This window comes from Gasterosteus aculeatus, chromosome 17 (genome assembly GCF_964276395.1).
Source record: "Gasterosteus aculeatus chromosome 17, fGasAcu3.hap1.1, whole genome shotgun sequence".
NCBI lineage: Eukaryota > Metazoa > Chordata > Actinopteri > Perciformes > Gasterosteidae > Gasterosteus > Gasterosteus aculeatus.
This window is the reverse complement of record NC_135705.1, coordinates 3,997,007-4,014,456: the sequence shown is the minus strand read 5'-3', so window position 1 is coordinate 4,014,456 and position 17,450 is coordinate 3,997,007. Positions and strand designations below refer to the sequence as shown.

Genomic DNA, 17,450 nt, shown 5'->3' with positions numbered 1-17,450 from the left:
GGTAATAACGTAGGAGTGATTGGTAACCTTTGATCATCTGATCAGGTGGATTGACTGCGCCCCACAGGTTGCTGCCCTTCTTGCGTTTCTCCAGATTGTATCCCAGGATATTGGTTCCTCCGGTTTCGGATGGAGGAGACCAAGAAAGGTTAATGCAGTCCTTGTAGGCAGTCAAAACCTTTGGTGAAGATGGAGGTCCAGGGTATGCTGTGCATGCAAAAGATTGGATCTGTTAGAATTTCTTTGTGAAAAATGGGGTTAGTCAAGACCCAGTCACACCTAAAAGAGGCTGAGTGAAATGCATTGTGATTCTCGGACTCCATTTGAACATCAACACTTTCAACTACAGCTCATCTTTTCCAAACTACTGCTTGACCAAACTTTCACTCTTTGCAAAATGTGTGTGCATAATTTCTTTGCAACTGAAAATGCCTTTTTATCTCAAACATTGGTCTGACTTTACCTTTCGTTCCGGCCTGAATGTCCTCTGTCTCCATCACCTCACTGGTGCCCATTTCAGTCTCCACCCTGATGCGATAGCAGTATCTCCTGCCGTGGTCCACATCAGAGTCTTTGTATTTTGCCTCTGCACCGATCGGCCCCACCTTCTTCCAGGTGTTGCGGCCAACCTGCTGTCGCTCAAGGATGTAGTTGTCTATCTTGCAGCCCCCGCTGTCCTTTGGGGGCCTCCACTTGAAGTCAATTGTAGAAGAGGAGGCTTCCACAATCTCCAGAGGTCCCATTGGAGGAGTGGGTTTATCTGCCCGGAAAAACAAATTGGCATATCGAATATTGATCTGTGCCCGTTTGTTGGCCATTTACTTTATAAAAGCGTTCACAATTCTGTCATATAACCTGTGTGTACATACCCAGTACAATAAGCTGGCTGATGGCCTCGACGGTGCCGAACTCATTCTTGAGTTTCATCTTGACCTCGCCGCTGTCCTTGCGCTGAAGCTTGGTGAGAAGCAGACTGCTGCAGCCCTCAGAGTAATCTAACTTTATAGTCGCTTCTTCCGACAGCTCTTCACCGTCGAGATACCACTGAATCTTGATAGGCTCCCGTCCAAAATACGGTAGCTTGAAGGCAGCTTTGTGTCCTTTTTTCACTGTTACTGGGTTTTTAAATGCTTCCAGTTCCTTAGCAGGAAATCTGGGGGGATCTGCAGCAATTTGTAAAACAAGTTTTCTGGTTACACACTTAAGACTGAAACCTGCAGTAGAATTTTGTATCACAATCTGTGGGATGTCTTTACTGAATGATGCACAGCTTTATTCAAATGAGTCATTTCTGTATGTAAATTATTCCTACCTTCAACAACAATCAGGGACTCTGTCTTACGTCCATCTGCCTCAAATTTATATTTTCCAGCAAATTCCTCTGTGACTTTGTGAATTTTGAGCCTGTGGAAAGTTCCATCTTTTGAAATGGTAATGTCCTCAGATGATTGAATCTATAAAAAAAAAAAATATTACTTTAACATCAAATATTGTTTAAGTCCCAACTGAAGCGCTCACATATGTGGCCAGTCAAACGTTTGCACACACTTGAATTAAATGAGAAAATTAGACTGTGGGTTTACCTCTTCTCCATCTTTGTACCAGAGTCCCTCACAGTCTTCTCTGTTCACTTTACACTCCAGCTCGGCTGCTTCTCCAATGATGGCTTTGCAGTCCGAAAGCCCGGCATGAAAGTGAACTCCTGGATCTGAAGATTCATCAACCACTAAGTTATCAAATGTACGCGGCCAACAGCTCATTTCTGCATGCGTGTTGTACAAGGTTTTTGTAACACATCCATGTATGGATGTTTACACACTTACCTCAAAGTCATCCAGCTTTTTTATTTGTGCATTTTTGGTTGATATCATGTATTTTATAGTGGTATTCAATATAAAATACATGTTAAAATTCAGATATGCCAGAAAATATCTTAATTGAACAGACAATATTTACCAAGTTTCTACGGGGTGTAAGAGGAGCGTATTTGGTTTTTTTTTTTTTATATCTTGCTGAAGATGTCTTCTTGGTTAATGTGGAGCTTAAGTGTCTTGTCTTAAGCCTTTCTTCTTCAACGTGAAATGGTCTGCAAAGGTGAAACTAAAAAGAATGTCATCAGCGAGGCTCTCATTTGCCTCTGTTCATTTAGTTACTCTTGAAAGAACACACACACCCCCTTAAAATATAAAAGATCCCACTCAAGTGTGACATTGCTTTGGTCAGTGGAAGTGTTTGTCTTGTTGATCTGAATTCAATCTTCATTGTACAGAAGTTGGTTTTTAGAGCATATTCATCCTCCAAATTCGTCTTGGCTCGTCTTCCATCTTCAAATGATGCCCGAGTGTGTTTGCATACATGTGTTGCCGATGCCGCATCAAGATGGTGATCAATTCTGCATTTGCCCTTCTAGATAATTCACCTCAATGCACCGACTCATCCTGAATTACCATTTCCAAAGGCAAGCAAGATTGTTAAGACAGTGCACAGTTGCGGTCAAACATGACTTACAAAGACACATACACACACACTCACAGTCTGCAGAATAGTACATAATAATGGAGGTGGATGTAAAGAATACCGCCTGCTGGTATCCAACCTGTGGGGCTCAGAAATACAATTATGTAACCAAGGCTGTAATGCACAAAACATAAGACTTAAGTATGTTTTGAACCATTTCACTGTTACATGGGGTGCTATTAACAGAACCTTTAGTGCCTTTAGTTTTCTTAAATCCGGTCAAATCCACTGATCATTGTAAAAGGCCATTTAATCAGTTAGAGATCAATTGTAGCATTATGATCAGTGGCCACACACTTTGATTGGTTGCTAAGTCATCTACTCATGAAATGACTTTCTTCAGCGGCAGCGCTTCCCATGCAGCAGTTAATGCGGCGCCAGTAATCTTACCACTAACTGTCTCCACCATCAACGGGCCTTGCCGTGCACGAGGATGCTGCGGATTCCGCTGCCGACCCGCTGCCATCATCGGCACTGGCACCACTCGCCTCTCTGTTTTTTGCTTTATTTTCAGTTTTAGTGGATGTCATCGTAATCAGCCAATAAGGCAATGTTTTTCATTTGCTGTCCGATAAGCCTTACAAATAAAATGAATGGAATCAGTAAGAGTCAGAATGTTAACGTGGAGCATGACAACAAGATCAGCCAATAAAAAACACACATTGACTTGATTTCTGAAAAAGAGTCCGGTGGAAAAGGAGATATTCTAGATTACATTACATTACAGGTCATTTAGCTGACGCTTTTTTCAACCCATGGTTTTTTACGTTTTACCCCTGGGGTATACCCAATTAGGGGTTAGGTGTCTTGCTTAAGGACACTTCGACATGGAGCAGCCAGGGTCCGAACCGCCAACCTTGCAGTTCCCAGCACACCCGCTCTACTGCATGCACCACCGTCACACCCCGATTAATTCAATAATAAATGTTTATTTTTTATGTTACTTCTATGGATATCTTGATTGGTTTTTTTTTGTAATGCGGAGTGTAGTTTCATTAAATAAACTATTCCTTGTTACATGTTGACGCGTAATGAGTGGGTAATATCAGCAGAAAAACCTAATTGATTTTTATTTCGGTAATATGTAAAAAAACGAACGGGATTCCAAATGTTTTGTGTTAGCAACAGTTAGTATTACTGTTTCTGAAATATACCAAAACACAACAAAAAGAAATATTAAGTAAAGTCCCCTTTTCCATTTGCCACTTTTAAGAAAAGAAGGTTGTTCAAACAACAATAAGACAAACAAGTCAACAAACATGACAACATGAAAGCGTACATAATACACAGAAAACAAGGAAGAAGACCATCTAGAGTCATTGAGGTGAAGCATTAGATGGAAGAGGAAACAGAATTCAGCACATACATGTCTGTTTCTCAGAAAGAGGCACAAAAACAAACATAGAAATAAATAATTCTTTCATTTGTCAATAAATAATTAAAATGTTTAGCAGTTTGTTAATGTTTAACTAAACTTTCCTCTAGTTTTTGGAGCTGCAGTGATTCTAGAGAATTGGAAACCGTTAAGTAGAATATAAAATGAAGTGAATTATGTCGCTATGGCTTGTCAAACTATTTCTGAGCTGTGTTTTTTTAATTCGCCCTCGTCGAGCTTTCTCACCACAATCTGCAAAGCGGAGCAGCACGGAGCTTTGCCTTGTCAGCGTGCATCAAAGCTTCCCACATCGCTGATGTCAAAGTCATTTTCATTCCCAAATGACTTCCATCGTCAGTAAGTTGTTTACAACATGCAGCCTTCGACATGTCTTACCAACAGCCGCTTCTTCAACCGCCACATTTTTCTTTTTGTGACGTTTTTCTTTTTTCCCAGATGTTTCACCTGGTTGATTTGTGGTTCCCTCATCGTTATTATCTCCTATTAGTGATGATAAGTAGCAACTTTATTCAGGTCAGGCATCAAATTATAATAGTTTGCTATCAATGTTAAACTGATCATAACTTGAGTCTGAGTAAAAATAAATATCATATACTTTGAATGATCTGAGCAAACTATTTACTAGTAGTTCTAGCTGTTAGTTCCTATTCTGTTATTGTTCAACATATATATTTAAAAATTAAAGATCAATGGGTACATGCAATATTGAATCAGAAAGTTGAAGGAAACTACAAACAGAAGTAATATTTAAACACCGAAAGAAGAGACAACAAAGAGACTAATATCAAAACATAAACACCTTCAATAACACAATACAAACACCTTCTACTGCTACTGTTCATGTTAGTGATGACGGTTTCAAATCGAAAGAAGTTCATTAGTAAAGATGTTTTTATAGCGTTTAGGAGAATAAAGGCCACGTTTTGGAAGCAAGTGTTTGTCGGCCCTCAGCATGAATTGCAGTATAGTTCTTACCTATCACTGTATCTGGAACGAGTGGCCCTTTCCTCACGCGTTTCTTGCGCTTTCCTCCTTTTTCTCCTTCTCCTTCCACTCCTTCTCCGTCTCCCACTCCTCCATCTCCCGCTCCTCCATCTCCCGCTCCTTTTCCACCTCCCTCCCCGTCAATTTCTTCATCAGAATCCTCAAATGAATCGTATTCTTCTCCGTCGAGGTCTCCTCCCGAGCCTTTGGCTTCACCAGCTCCGCCTCCAGCTCCAGCTGCAGTTCCATCTTCTCCTCCACCTCCGACGGCATCAGCACCACCGGCCCCGGCTGCACCTTCGCCACCTGCGCCAACAGAAGCTCCTGCCCCACCGGCAGCTGCTCTCTTTTTACCGGCAGCTGCATCCTCGGCGGCTGCTGCCTTCTTTGCCTTGGCCTTAGCCGCGGCCTTGGCCTTAGCCGCGGCTTTAGCCGCAGCTTTTTCTTCCGCCGCTGCCTTTTTCGCTGCTTCACCCTCCACTTTGGAAATGGCTTCTGCTGCTTCTCGCTCCGCCTGAGCCTTCTTGGCAACTTCCATTTTTTCATCCATTTTTTTCTGATATATCTCCTGCTGCTCCTTGGCTATTGCCATAAGATCTTCGTCATTACCGCCGCCAGCCATTGTGGTTTTACGGGTTGGCTTCTTGCCCTTGCTGGCGGAATCCTTGTCGGCTGTCAGAGATAATGTCGAACGTAGTTTAGTTCATAGCTGAATATCGGAAATGGTTTGCAGGTACATGCGTGCACCTGGAATTTGTCATTTTCTTACCTTCGACTACGAGCCAGGCATTGCAAGATTTGATTCCTGCCACGGCAGCATAGATGCCGGCGTCCAAAGGCATGCAATCACGCACAATCAACTTGTGTATGAGCTTGTCTTCAGATACAGTGATTTCAAACTTCTCGCTATTTGACAGCGGAGTGCTTTTTCCCAACCATTTCAGCTCGTTCGTGGGTGCCGTCAGGACACATTGGAACAGGGCGTCCTGTCGTTCTTCTGCTTTAACTTCTTGTATTTTGACAGCAAAGTCCACTTCAGGCACTATAGGTGTTACAGAAAGGAAAAACATAGAAAAAAAGAAGCGGAGAACTTTTTTAGACTTCATCTATCTCTACTACTTCAGCGATCGATTATGTAAAGGCTGATTGGAATCTGGTCCGTCTCATGTTGTGCATTTAGGTAAAGTTATTAAAAACAGCTGTGGCCAACAACAATGAAACCAGTAAAGGGTGAACGGAATTGACGTAAACCTAGTCTGATTTCAATGAGCTGAGACATACCTTTGAAATCTGTGGAAAACACATTGATACCCCCGACGTCCACTGAGTAGAGTCCAGCATCTTCTGAACCGAGGTTTTTGATTGTGAACACGTATTTCTTGCCCACTTGTTTCAAATTGTGCTTCATCGACTCGCTTTCTTCTGTGGTGAACGGAACCATGACGCCATTCTGCGGAATTTACGTGCATGAAAGCGTTTTCATTAATCGATAATGAAACGCAGCCGGACGTGGCGTGGCAAGGCAGTCAACGCCGCTCACCTTGTAGAGGAAAAGCTTGCTGGAAGGGTCCTTGAGGTCCATATCCAACTCGATGGTTGCACAGTCGTCGTCATTGACTTCGATATGTTTCAGCGTGCTGATGTGTGTAACAAACTAGGATGGAAATGGAAAAGAAAGCATCAACAAATTGATCAACACCTTTTAGTGAGTCTGCTCGTAGTGCGATAAGACGGCAAATGCTTCTAAACGAGTGACACATACCTCTGCGATCTCCTCCTCTCTCTCTTTCTTCATTTCGGTGAGTTTCTTCAGCATGTGGCGGAAGTCCTTGATACCGTACTCTGCACAGATGCGTTCGTAGTCCTTCTTTTCGGCACTGAGGAGGATTTCCCAGACCTTCTCCTCTGGCTCCATCTGCTTTTCCTCACGTGTTCCATCGTCCTTGCTGCGGAGAGATATTCTGTGAGGCCCTAGATGTGCTTTTGATAAAAGAGATGTGTTCACTTGGGTTATTTTTTACTCACCGCTTTTTCAGATTTTTTCTGACGTCCTTTGTATCTGGTGAATAATGACAGAACGAGTGTTATCTACAAAGAGCAGGTTAAGTATTAATTGATTTATAATTCACGTGTAATTGTTTGATTAAATCGACTAGATTTTTTCCTATTTGAGGAAATGAGATGTAATCCAACTGATACTTTACTTTGATGAAACACAGACTTGTGCTATTTCTTTATAAATGTATGTATACTGGAATTTAACCTTGTAAATGTGTTTATTTGGTGTCTTATGAACCCTGCCTCCCTCCTCAGGCGTCTCAGCTTCAACTTGGGGTGAAAATCCACTTAAATGGATAATAAGGAAAAAACTAAGTAAGACCAATTCCACAAACTGTGGTGCTGATTAATAAAAAATAAAAAAAAGATGTGGTTTCAAGCTCACCCTCAACTTGTGTCTTTTGAAGCTCCTGAGTCTTAGAGAATCCAACTGTGAACAAACAGATGACATAATTTTCATTCATTTTCATATGAGTTATTCAATTTCTGTTTGTCACACTTGATGGAAACGGTGTTGCAAAGAAAGATCAGGAGCCTACCCTGAATAACATTCAAGGCAACAGTGCAAACAGCCCTTCCGTATTCATTTGTTGCAAAACACTTGTAGGTGTCGGCGTCCTCTGGAGCGACCTTTGGGAACTAATCAATTGCAAACACAGAGTTAACAGCATTTTGCCATTAACATTATATTATTGATTCTCACATTACAATATCAGTGTACGAATATTTGTTGCGTCTAAACTCATCGCACTTAAAATAAAAAAGTATTAAAATGAATATAAATTGTTGCGTCGCCCTTAGTGTTATGTTGACAGTCTGTGTTCGCTGATGAATGTTTGTTTCTCTGTGATATCCTTTTTTTTACTGTACATGCAACACTTACCTCAATGGTGTGTTCTCTTGATATCTCATCATACTTTTGCATGCACACGTCGGGGTGGAAATGTATTTCTCCGTTTGCTCTGCCCCAAGTGACAGTAGGTGTTGGGGTGCCCACTACTATGGCTTTAAACACAGCACATTTACCTGCAATGGGATAAAATACATCAAATATGGATTAAAAATGGGGAAGTCTTAAATTTAAGACAGAGCGAGTCCTTTGCTCAATTAGATAAAGACTTACCCTGTTGAATAGTCAGAGCAATGGGTTTGCGGGTGAAATCTGGAGTTGACATTCCCTCCGGGAGTTCCTCCACAAACTGCGTTATCATGACACCAGGCACCTTCGACTTCTTCTTGATGCCTGATCAGATAAAGTAAAAATGACCAATATGCCCACAGTCAAAGTATTAGATGATATAGTGCAATATATTCTTCAATGCATAAGACTGTCAATCTTATTTTACCTCCGTACATCGGTGCACTTGAATGAGAAAAGCATGTTTTAAATAAATAATTAATAAGACTGTATTCAGATTTTTGTTCAAAAGTGGATAACTTATATCCACTCAGGTATATATCCAGTTACCAAATGTCAGTTTAAACATTTTTTTAGCTGTTTAACTAGAAGTTTTTTAGAGAATAAACTAAATATGGACAACTGAAGCAAATACAAAAGTTTTACAAGATTTTTTCTTCTGCCTTAAATTTGACCCCTGGCAAAAGGTTTGTTACACTTGTTCTCAATTGTTGCAATAATTCTACTGCTCTTTCTGGAAGAACAGAATGTAAGTAAGGTCATTTGCATCCCCACCTACTTCTCACGTCTCCTGTGTGTTGACTCCAGCACTATTCCCTCACAGCAGAGTGCTCATAAGGAGCAGTGCAACAACAAGGTCAAAAGCCAGAAACCTTCCCAAAAGGATTGTGATTTTTTTAACTTATGTATTTAGACAATATCCAGCAAAAATCTTCTTTAATAATGTTCTTTAGACTCCCCCCTCATCGGCCTCTTGACATTAGTGGTGAGTTTCCAATCTGCATATAAACATGCAACCCGAATGGACCTTGTATATGTAAGTAGCAAGCGTGATGAGCTAATATCCGATGTTATTGAACTCTTTCATCAACATCAATGTTCATGTCATGTTGAAAACGTGAGTGGAGACTTTGAGTTAATGTTAATTAGGGTATGAGACAATTAATGTTTACGTTTAATAAGTCTATATTAAGTATATTTATAGAGCTTCATACTTTAGGTGAGGTCACCTTATATGTTGTCAAGTTGACGCGGCGGCGTCATCAAAAGCAATCTGTTCGTATGGAAATATTGATCGGGCCTTTTACCAGTGAACTCAAATCCGCTGGTTTAAGCTGGGCTTTGATTTCATGGTTCAAGCTTCAAGAAATGCTTCATGCAGTATGATTTGCATAAACATTTGGACACTATCAATCCTAAGCAGATATAAAGTAAATAATGCTGACTTAATGTCTTTTATGGCTTATAAATAACTTTCAAATGCCTTTGTGAATAAAAGGGACTTGATAAATACAGCTGGTTTTAAAGGCCAAATAAATGAGTCTTTTCCATCCAGGACAACATTAATCAAGGTATTCATGACATTTACTTACATTGCCAGCTTTCGTTTTATTGTTGCAAACTCATATTTTCGGATTCATCGTTATTTCAAGTTTAGTCCACGGTCATGTCAACAGAGAATGGCGACTATTATCTATGATTTGACACCTTGTGACTAAAGCAGTAGTAAAAGGAATACAAGAGAGCAAAGGCTATTGGGAGAGGATTGAGGCCTAAAGGCCTGCAGAGGTCAAATGTGCTAATTACCTCCAGGCCCCAATGTACTGTGTTAAGTAGACAGCATAAAGCTCTCTTTATATCACCTTTGAACTGCACGGCTCATAGCATTTAGTGACAGTTGTGGTCGTCACAGGGGAGACAAGCAGAGCATAAATCTAAACCTCCAAGTCATATATGCTAAATTTGAGGATTCATTTGATTTTTAAAGGGCTATTGGAGATTGTGCCACTCCTTTTGGAGATGTCCGTGTAGAGCAAGTTCACTTAGTGGGACTGGACTGTGCCAGCGTACCTTCCAGGACTAATCAGCACGTGGACGTATGTTAACAAAGTGACATTTATTCTCTAAATAACAAGATGGAAATTACCCGCTAGCTCCCTACAGCAACGGCCTTTGTATTCCTGTGGCGGTGGATTAAAAGGTCACAATGAATCTGTTGTGACACTGAAAGTTGAATCATCCGTTTCCGATGACACCTTTCAAGGCGTGATGAGGATTACATCACACATGCAACTCTCCCAGCAGGGAGTCATGCACTTACAGGAGGTGAGTCGTTTGTGTAATTTGATTTCTTTTGATTTTTTTTTTTTTTCTCGCATACCTTTGTCGTCTGGTTGAACTCCCTCTGAAGCGTCGACTACACACGCAACGTGACAGCAGGAGAGGGAACAGGACAGGTGAAGATTAATCCTGACAAAAGCCCCATGGCAGGTTGGAGCTTCGACAGGATTATGGATACAATAAACATAAAACACCACGATATACAGTATGACCCAGGAATGGGATATTCACACACACACACACACACACACCTGCACAGACAAAACATGGGAAGAACAAAATCTTCAAAGACACATGACACAACAATGGTTAGTCATAGACAAAGGAGAATACGGTATGTTAGCCATATGTTGTTGCACCAGCATGTTAATCGATGCATCAACTCGCATTTTCTCAGGATATCTCAGGATGATTCTTGCGCAGTGCTTGAGAGAAATTATGTGCAAATACTTTTTGGAGAAGCAACTTCCTGGAAATGAATTTGCAGAGGCCTTAACCTCGCCTTCCGTTTCTTCCCTTCGTTCCTTCTGTTACCAGCAGCAATCAGCGGCTTCGTTGCATTGTTTCATCAGGAACACAGAGAGAGCTGCTTCTGTCTTCAGTGATATCACGGCTTTATTTGCATGTCGTGTTCTTGCATCACTGACGCCCCTTGTTCCTCGAGTTGACAGGCATCTCTGTAATCTCATCTCTCGTAAAAATACGTTGCTGCTCCTTTTTTTTTTTCACGTATCAAAAAGCTTCCTTTGAAAAGTGGCGTCAGTGTCCTTGAGGTCAAAACATTTTCTTTTCCTTTTTTTTTTTTTTTTTTTTTGAAGAACCTTGAATCATTTGTGGAATGCTGCAGTTGACAAAGGAGCAAATATAGGTGCTTGTCTTCATTTTTCTCAGTGGAAATGGTGATCCCTTAACATAATGCAGCACCTTCCGGATGTCCTGGGTATCCCGAGTCTTTTTAAAAAGATGCATCCTTGCGTTTCATCTTTGACAGGGTAAATTTCCCATGTATTTCAATTTTTTTCTCTCTTTTTTTAATTTATTTTCCGTGATTACAATTTAACCTCAAACGTATTATTATACTATTTCGTAGGTCAGATAGATGCTGTTCATCCTCAATCCCCAGATTAAAGGAAATAAAGGCGGAGACAGCTGCGATACAAACCCTCTGACTGACCCAAAGGACAGCATCCATCACCTCGACTCACCCGTCTGCCCAGCGGCAGTTTGATCTGTCACCTTTGACCTCTTCCACATCTTTCCTTGCCTCTCGAGCGCTGCTGATTCAGAATGTTCTGCAGCAAACGAAAAACAGATGCAAGAGGAATTGTTTAGCACTGCATTACTTGCATGAGAAAAGCAAAGCTGTGAAATGGACTGAACTACTCGGCTAGGTTTTTTCTTCTAAGGCTCATTGCAGTTACTCCGATCAGTCAGTATGAGGCAGCAACCAGTGTCGTGTACAGTAGCAGCGGGCCTTAACATGAGACAATACTTTATAAATACTCACACGTCATGGTCCACATTAAATATTAGTCACTACATATTTTAAAATAGCTCCTCACAGGCTTTAGGGAGGTGCAATTGATGACGGTCAGAGTTGACTCACATGTTGAACTGTTAGATGAGTAATGTCTCCTCTGGTACAAAAAGTGTCACATGCATCTCTTTATGCCATCACAATGCTTTGCACTAAATCAATTGGTCCCTAATCATTGGACAGGAACTTGAAGCAGGTATGGTTATGCGCAAAAGACATTAATAATATTTTCATTATTACTTTGCAGCTTTACGTTTTCAGACAAAGTTTGGAAGAGGTGAGTTTATTTGAATGTTGCGTGCATTGCTCAGTGTGAATAACGGCACGCTTCTGTACTCACCTGAATGAACCACGACGATAAAAACTCATTACTTCCACCAGGTGCCTTGAACTATCTATGATAAGGAATTTTTTCAATGCCTGCTATTTTGCATAGCGCACTTTACCCAAAAAGTCCTTGTAACTATTGATTGCTTGATCCTTTATTTGACATTCATTTATCATTCCTGTCTCCTGTAATAGTTAGAAACCAAATCCAGTGTGCTGCCCGGTTTATAAAAGGGTTTCACATTTTTTCCTTCTCCAATTCCTCTAAAGTGTTTAATCTCCATAAAAAAGTTTTCACGGACTACGTTTCTAAATAAAAATATGAAATTCTAACAACAATTATTGACACATTTTGAATGCTTGGCTGTGAATAAAAGGAATTAAAGGAGCTGAAATAAGCGCAATCAAAATTGTGCTCTGAGTCACTACATTGCACACAGCTCCTGCAGAGAAGAACTCAAACCGTGTGTGCTTCCAAACTGTCCTCCTGATGGAACAGTGATGGTACAAATTGTATTCATTTAATTATCTTGAAACAAGGCCTATTTTTTATAATTTGTATTATTAGGGTACTATGTACTTGTGACAGTCCAATGATCTGCGATCATAATGAGAAGCTGTTTAAGGAAACATATTTGTTAGCGCTTTCAACCTCATCAATTATAAAACTGAAATGTCAAACCAAAGCTTGTTCTGTAATTAAAAGAAAATACTTATCTTAAATATTTTACTTTAAAAAATGTAATATAAAATATTTCCCAATGAAAATAAAAGCTTCTATCTAAAAAAAGCAAACACTTTATTTTTAGTTGTACTCATGCTCAGCATATGTTCAGAAAAGGCGCCGGGCTGCAGCAGAGATCTGGGCTGCTAATGGATATTGAAAATGAACACATATGGTAAAAGCTAGACAGCCTGCAATAGGAGACATTTTGGCAGGAAGCCCTTTGCTCCTCGTCCCTCCCACTGAAACAGTTTGGCTGCTGTAGCTCACTGCATTTATAGTTTAATGTTTGGCTGCGGCTCCCGTCGGATTAAATGAAACCCGACTCTTGGTGGGAGGGAACGTTGAAGACAAAATAGCCATCAACAGGTCCTGAGAATCTTTTCCAGACAACACGCCGGAGTTTTTAAAGATCTGCGATGCCGACTGCGTGACAGTAAAGACAAAAAGACTCTTCGTAACATCGTTACATCATTAGATCTAAGCAGTATCCAGGCAGACTCGCTGCCACGGAAGGGAACGTACTGCCACCAAGCCTCAAATTACATACAGGCTGAAGTGTTGCTTAACTGTAGCAGAAGGAAAATATATCCAGCTTTCTAACCTTCCAGTCAATATATATAATGTATTATATTATGTTATAGTCACAGTAACCAGTCAAAATTTGGGACATACCTTCTCATTGAATTGAATGAGAAGGTGTGTCCCAACTTTTGACCGTATATATATATATATATATTGCAAGATCCAAATATCGGGGTGGTCTTTAAAAGATGCCATCTGGTCGAACACGTGCTGAAGCTGTTACATTCAGTCCACCTGTGAAATCTCTCTCTGTTTTCTACACACAACAACAAGTCGTAAAAACATGATGGGTTTTTATCCTAATTAAATGTTACCTACGTAATGGTGGTAATACTTTTCACATCCAGTTTTTTAATCATTTTTCAAACAACTTATATCCATCTATTTGTGGCTGTTTTTAACCAAATGAGTTGCGGTATCGAGTGAGCTTCTTTGACCGTCGCCATGGTCAAACCCTTTGACCTCTGATGTCATCTTTGGATGCTTACCAATCCCCTACACATTACATCAGTTGAAGTTGACCTATCGAATTAACGTCATCAAATTCAATGTCAGCAGTGTTCTTTGACGATCGAAATGAATATAAATGACACCTAAGAGAAAAATGATAACGGACTGAGCGCTTCGGTCGCCCAACACAGATCCCTGCTCCGCTGACAACATATCTGCTATCTTCTCAGATGTCCCTCTCTGCGGTTCTCCACAGGCCCCTGACTTCAGCAGAGTGTACAAAAGTATCTGTGTAACTTACAGGAAACTGCACCCGGTGACAAGGCTCCTGGGTGTCGGATGAGCGACGCCGCTGCTATTTCAGCTTCCCGGTGGATTTGCTCAAGAGGGCCGACACGTTGATGCATGCTGTTCAAAGTGCGCGTAACGGCTTAAGCTGAAGCGTGGTGGGCGGCAGCGTGCTTTTGATCAGTCTGTGTGTTTTCTCCTCGTTTTACTTTTTGCTCTTATCTTGGAAGTTAATCGCGTTTGTTCGGATCCTTCAGGCGTGACTGCGCTGAGGATAATTGCCTTCCGGAAAAAAAAAACACATTCTGCATGTGCATAATGTGAAACCCCGGCGTAGAGAGAAGGGCTGCAGCTGTTTTTAATGTCGATAGAGGTCCTGTTTTCTGCCAAAACACAACCCACACCCTTCACGCAGAACTCTTGTTTCCTCAGCCTACGTATCGACTCGATGCCTCCATCCAAAAGTTAGTCATCAACCAAACCGGCTCACAGCTCTGACCTCGCCGCTGTGATCCGGCTTCCCTGGATTTAAAACCGAGCAGCCTGCAAACCTTACTGAAGTGATTTCATGCACCACCACCACATTTGGGTGCACTCTGTGTGTGACTAAATCATGTATGATGTTGAATATATTGAATTTAGAAAAGCATTAACATGGTTACATGTAATCTGAGCACTTATAGCACTTAATAGTTCTACTCTGAGTAACTGTATTCTCTTTAGCCACAGCGAGTTCCCCTCTTTGTAAAGGGAAATACAAGCGTGTATTCATCGCATTCCTTCTTGTTTACCGTGACGATTTGTGCACCCGCTTGCAGAACGCCTTCCAGATGCAAATAGTGATGGCGCGCGTTGTATTCATGCTGATTATGTTACAGGGGCGAACTCACAAGAAATGGGTTGAGCCGTCATCCATTTCTTCCCTCCGCTCACCACATGTTCTTATGCAAGCATGCCTTCGTTTTGAGGGCCACCTACCTGCTCCAAGTCCCCAGTGCGCTGAGTGCCGGTCCCTTTCACGCAGCCGTTCTGGTAACGCGGTGCCGTCTTTTTTCAATGTAATAGATCCTTCGAGCGGCGTGAACGGCTGTGCTTGATGCTCCTCTCGTGCCTACAACCAGTGACTGCCAAAAGCTCTTTAGCCTTTTTTGTATTTGTGTTGACTCCAAAGACATTGGTGCTTGGGTGGGCGGTGAAGCACAGTGGGGGCACATTGGAGGGGGGTGGGGGGGGTCAGAGAGCAGGTTAAATACCTCCTTGGAGAATCATTTGTTCCTGTAAACCAGATGTAGATGAAATTTGTTTAAAAGCCTCCAACTAGATATGTTACACAAGTTTCAGACCTGATCAGGTCAGCTACTGCATGTGTATGGTTAGTGTCAAGGTTAATGGGATTAATGAAAGTAGTTATATTTAAATGACCACAATATGAACATATTTATTAAATTATTAAATGAAGGAAAGTGTTTGACAAAGAACAAGAAGAACCTCCGTACGGCTTTTCTTTTTAAAAACAACCTCGGAATGCAAATGGTTTTTACTCACATGACATAAAAATAGATTCTGTGGATTGAAACTCGTAGCTGATAACAGCTAAACTAAGGCATGAGGCCGCAGCCCTCGAATGCTCTTCTCTCGTGTCTTTTATTACCAACTCGTATTCCAGTTGCGTGTCGCGTCGAGAGCCGTGTTATTTTAGGACTCAGTGTCAAAGTTGCCAGCCGCTGTCCTTAGAGGCTCCAATAAAGAAGGGACGTGTGGATGTGGCACATTGTTCCCTCGCAGCGGGCGCCGTGCTAAACACGGAGCAGCTGTTACCAGCTTTGGGCCCTCGGAACGTCGGGAACCCGATCGAGAGTCTCACCGTGAATACAGTAAATGAAGCAGGAGAATAAAACACTTACTAATGCGTCTCCAACTTACTTTTATGTACACAACTTGTGACACAACACAATTGCTTGAGTTGTTTTTCATGTTCCTTGTTATTGTATGTACTGTGTTTTGGGGGTTGAATTCAATCTGATTCAGTCTGATTCTGATTTATGGATTTGTTGTCATGGTTTACAATCTAATATGACAGATCTCCCTGAAATGTGTTGCCACCGCATGACTTTATGGCCTCGACAGTAAAACTGGGACATTTTGCTTTGAGCAAACATAAACAATCATAAATCTGTCTCACCTAAACAAACGTGCCTCCAGGTATCACTTTCTAACAGGTGGACATCACGGTTCTGTAACTATTTAAGTCACACACTAAATGTACCACGTACGGTCACGGCTAACATCGTTGCTGATCTGCATTCATGTTGAATTGTGAAGTACAATTTTACGAAAATACCCTTATTTAATCTGCTTTTATGTCGGTCGTGTTAAGCTACCCTGAAATGTGTTGAATGGGATTTAAAACACGGCCACGCCAGCAGCCGCTTGTGTTCTTCTGGGAGTCACACAAACGCAAAGTGCTTCATGCTCAAGCATACGTACATCTCGCACGCTGCTTATCTGGCTTACTGGTTCACTTGCAGGAGAAGATGACACCGCGGGCGTGTTCTGGTGTGCACGCCGGAGCTGAAGCACGCCCCACGGTCAGGGCCAAGTGGGAGTTGCAGCGGCGGATAGCATTGAAAAGAAAAAAACTGTAATATTGTAAACCACAAACGAGGTAACAAATCCCTCTGTTCAAAAATATTTCATTTAATCAGTATGCGCAAAAGGGTTTCTCATTGAAATGAATGAGAAAATGTGAAAACTTTTGACTGGTACTGTATTTAAAATGTATTTTCCAGCTACGCCAAATACACTAACTTAAGACAAACAATCTGGGAGAAGATGATCTTTTATGAAGGTCATAATAATAATGTGAGTTTTGCTATGAAACTCTTTTAATATTGTTCATTCCGCTGAATGCTTATTTTGATGATGCACTCTGTTGAGCAATGCTGCATATAATTACAGGTGATCCCATTATTTTTCTCACCCCATTTATGTCAGCGAGGATATTTGAGTCTCGCGGGGCAAATTTGAGATCTGTTTTATTACGTGAATGAAATTGATTCAGATACAACAGAGTGATGTCTAACCGAGCAGAGAATGGCGTCGCTCTCGGCACGGCCCCTGGCCGAAGCTCAGCGCCGTCCGATGCGACCAAAAGGTTCACCACCGAAAGCCAAAAACGAAAAGGTACGAACGGTTTTCTCCGCCCGCGGGTTCAGCGACCCTACAGGGGCTGCATTTGACTGTCCAAGTTCTCCCCTCTTGTGCTGTTATTCACTTCCTCACATTACTTTTTTCCCCGATTAAAGTTTTCATTCCCATACCTACA

At 41.4% G+C, this 17,450-nt stretch overlaps 1 protein-coding gene and 1 long non-coding RNA gene across 9 annotated transcripts in view; one reads left to right on the top strand and one right to left on the bottom strand.

Annotated features, from left to right (window-relative positions):
* Positions 1 to 15,829, bottom strand: part of igfn1.1 (immunoglobulin like and fibronectin type III domain containing 1, tandem duplicate 1) — a 19,428-nt gene extending 3,599 nt beyond the window's left edge. Inside the window, exons 1-19 of one of the 8 annotated variants that reach the window (XM_078092864.1) lie at positions 15,671 to 15,829; positions 15,104 to 15,400; positions 11,420 to 11,506; positions 8,079 to 8,198; positions 7,839 to 7,981; positions 7,495 to 7,594; positions 7,341 to 7,385; positions 6,923 to 6,956; positions 6,660 to 6,843; positions 6,438 to 6,551; positions 6,179 to 6,347; positions 5,667 to 5,939; positions 4,889 to 5,569; positions 4,289 to 4,393; positions 1,584 to 1,708; positions 1,313 to 1,454; positions 870 to 1,163; positions 464 to 760; positions 28 to 207 (exon numbers count right to left, since the gene is read on the bottom strand). In XM_078092864.1, coding sequence (XP_077948990.1) covers positions 28 to 207; positions 464 to 760; positions 870 to 1,163; positions 1,313 to 1,454; positions 1,584 to 1,708; positions 4,289 to 4,393; positions 4,889 to 5,569; positions 5,667 to 5,939; positions 6,179 to 6,347; positions 6,438 to 6,551; positions 6,660 to 6,843; positions 6,923 to 6,956; positions 7,341 to 7,385; positions 7,495 to 7,594; positions 7,839 to 7,981; positions 8,079 to 8,198; positions 11,420 to 11,468 — 3,055 coding nt within the window. In that variant the 5' untranslated portion in view covers positions 11,469 to 11,506; positions 15,104 to 15,400; positions 15,671 to 15,829. Of the gene's footprint in view, positions 1 to 27; positions 208 to 463; positions 761 to 869; positions 1,164 to 1,312; positions 1,455 to 1,583; positions 1,709 to 4,288; positions 4,394 to 4,888; positions 5,570 to 5,666; positions 5,940 to 6,178; positions 6,348 to 6,437; positions 6,552 to 6,659; positions 6,844 to 6,922; positions 6,957 to 7,340; positions 7,386 to 7,494; positions 7,595 to 7,838; positions 7,982 to 8,078; positions 8,199 to 10,254; positions 10,291 to 11,419; positions 11,507 to 14,138; positions 14,511 to 15,015; positions 15,401 to 15,670 lie in introns of those variants that run through there. The other 7 variants (XM_040203625.2, XM_078092863.1, XM_078092867.1 and 4 more) reach the window with 7 other exon arrangements.
* Positions 1 to 17,450, top strand: part of LOC120835082 (uncharacterized) — a 21,316-nt gene extending 3,866 nt beyond the window's left edge. Inside the window, exons 2-3 of the long non-coding RNA XR_005714535.2 lie at positions 11,999 to 12,028; positions 16,654 to 17,450. This is a non-coding gene — a long non-coding RNA (uncharacterized LOC120835082). The remainder of the gene's footprint in view (positions 1 to 11,998; positions 12,029 to 16,653) is intronic.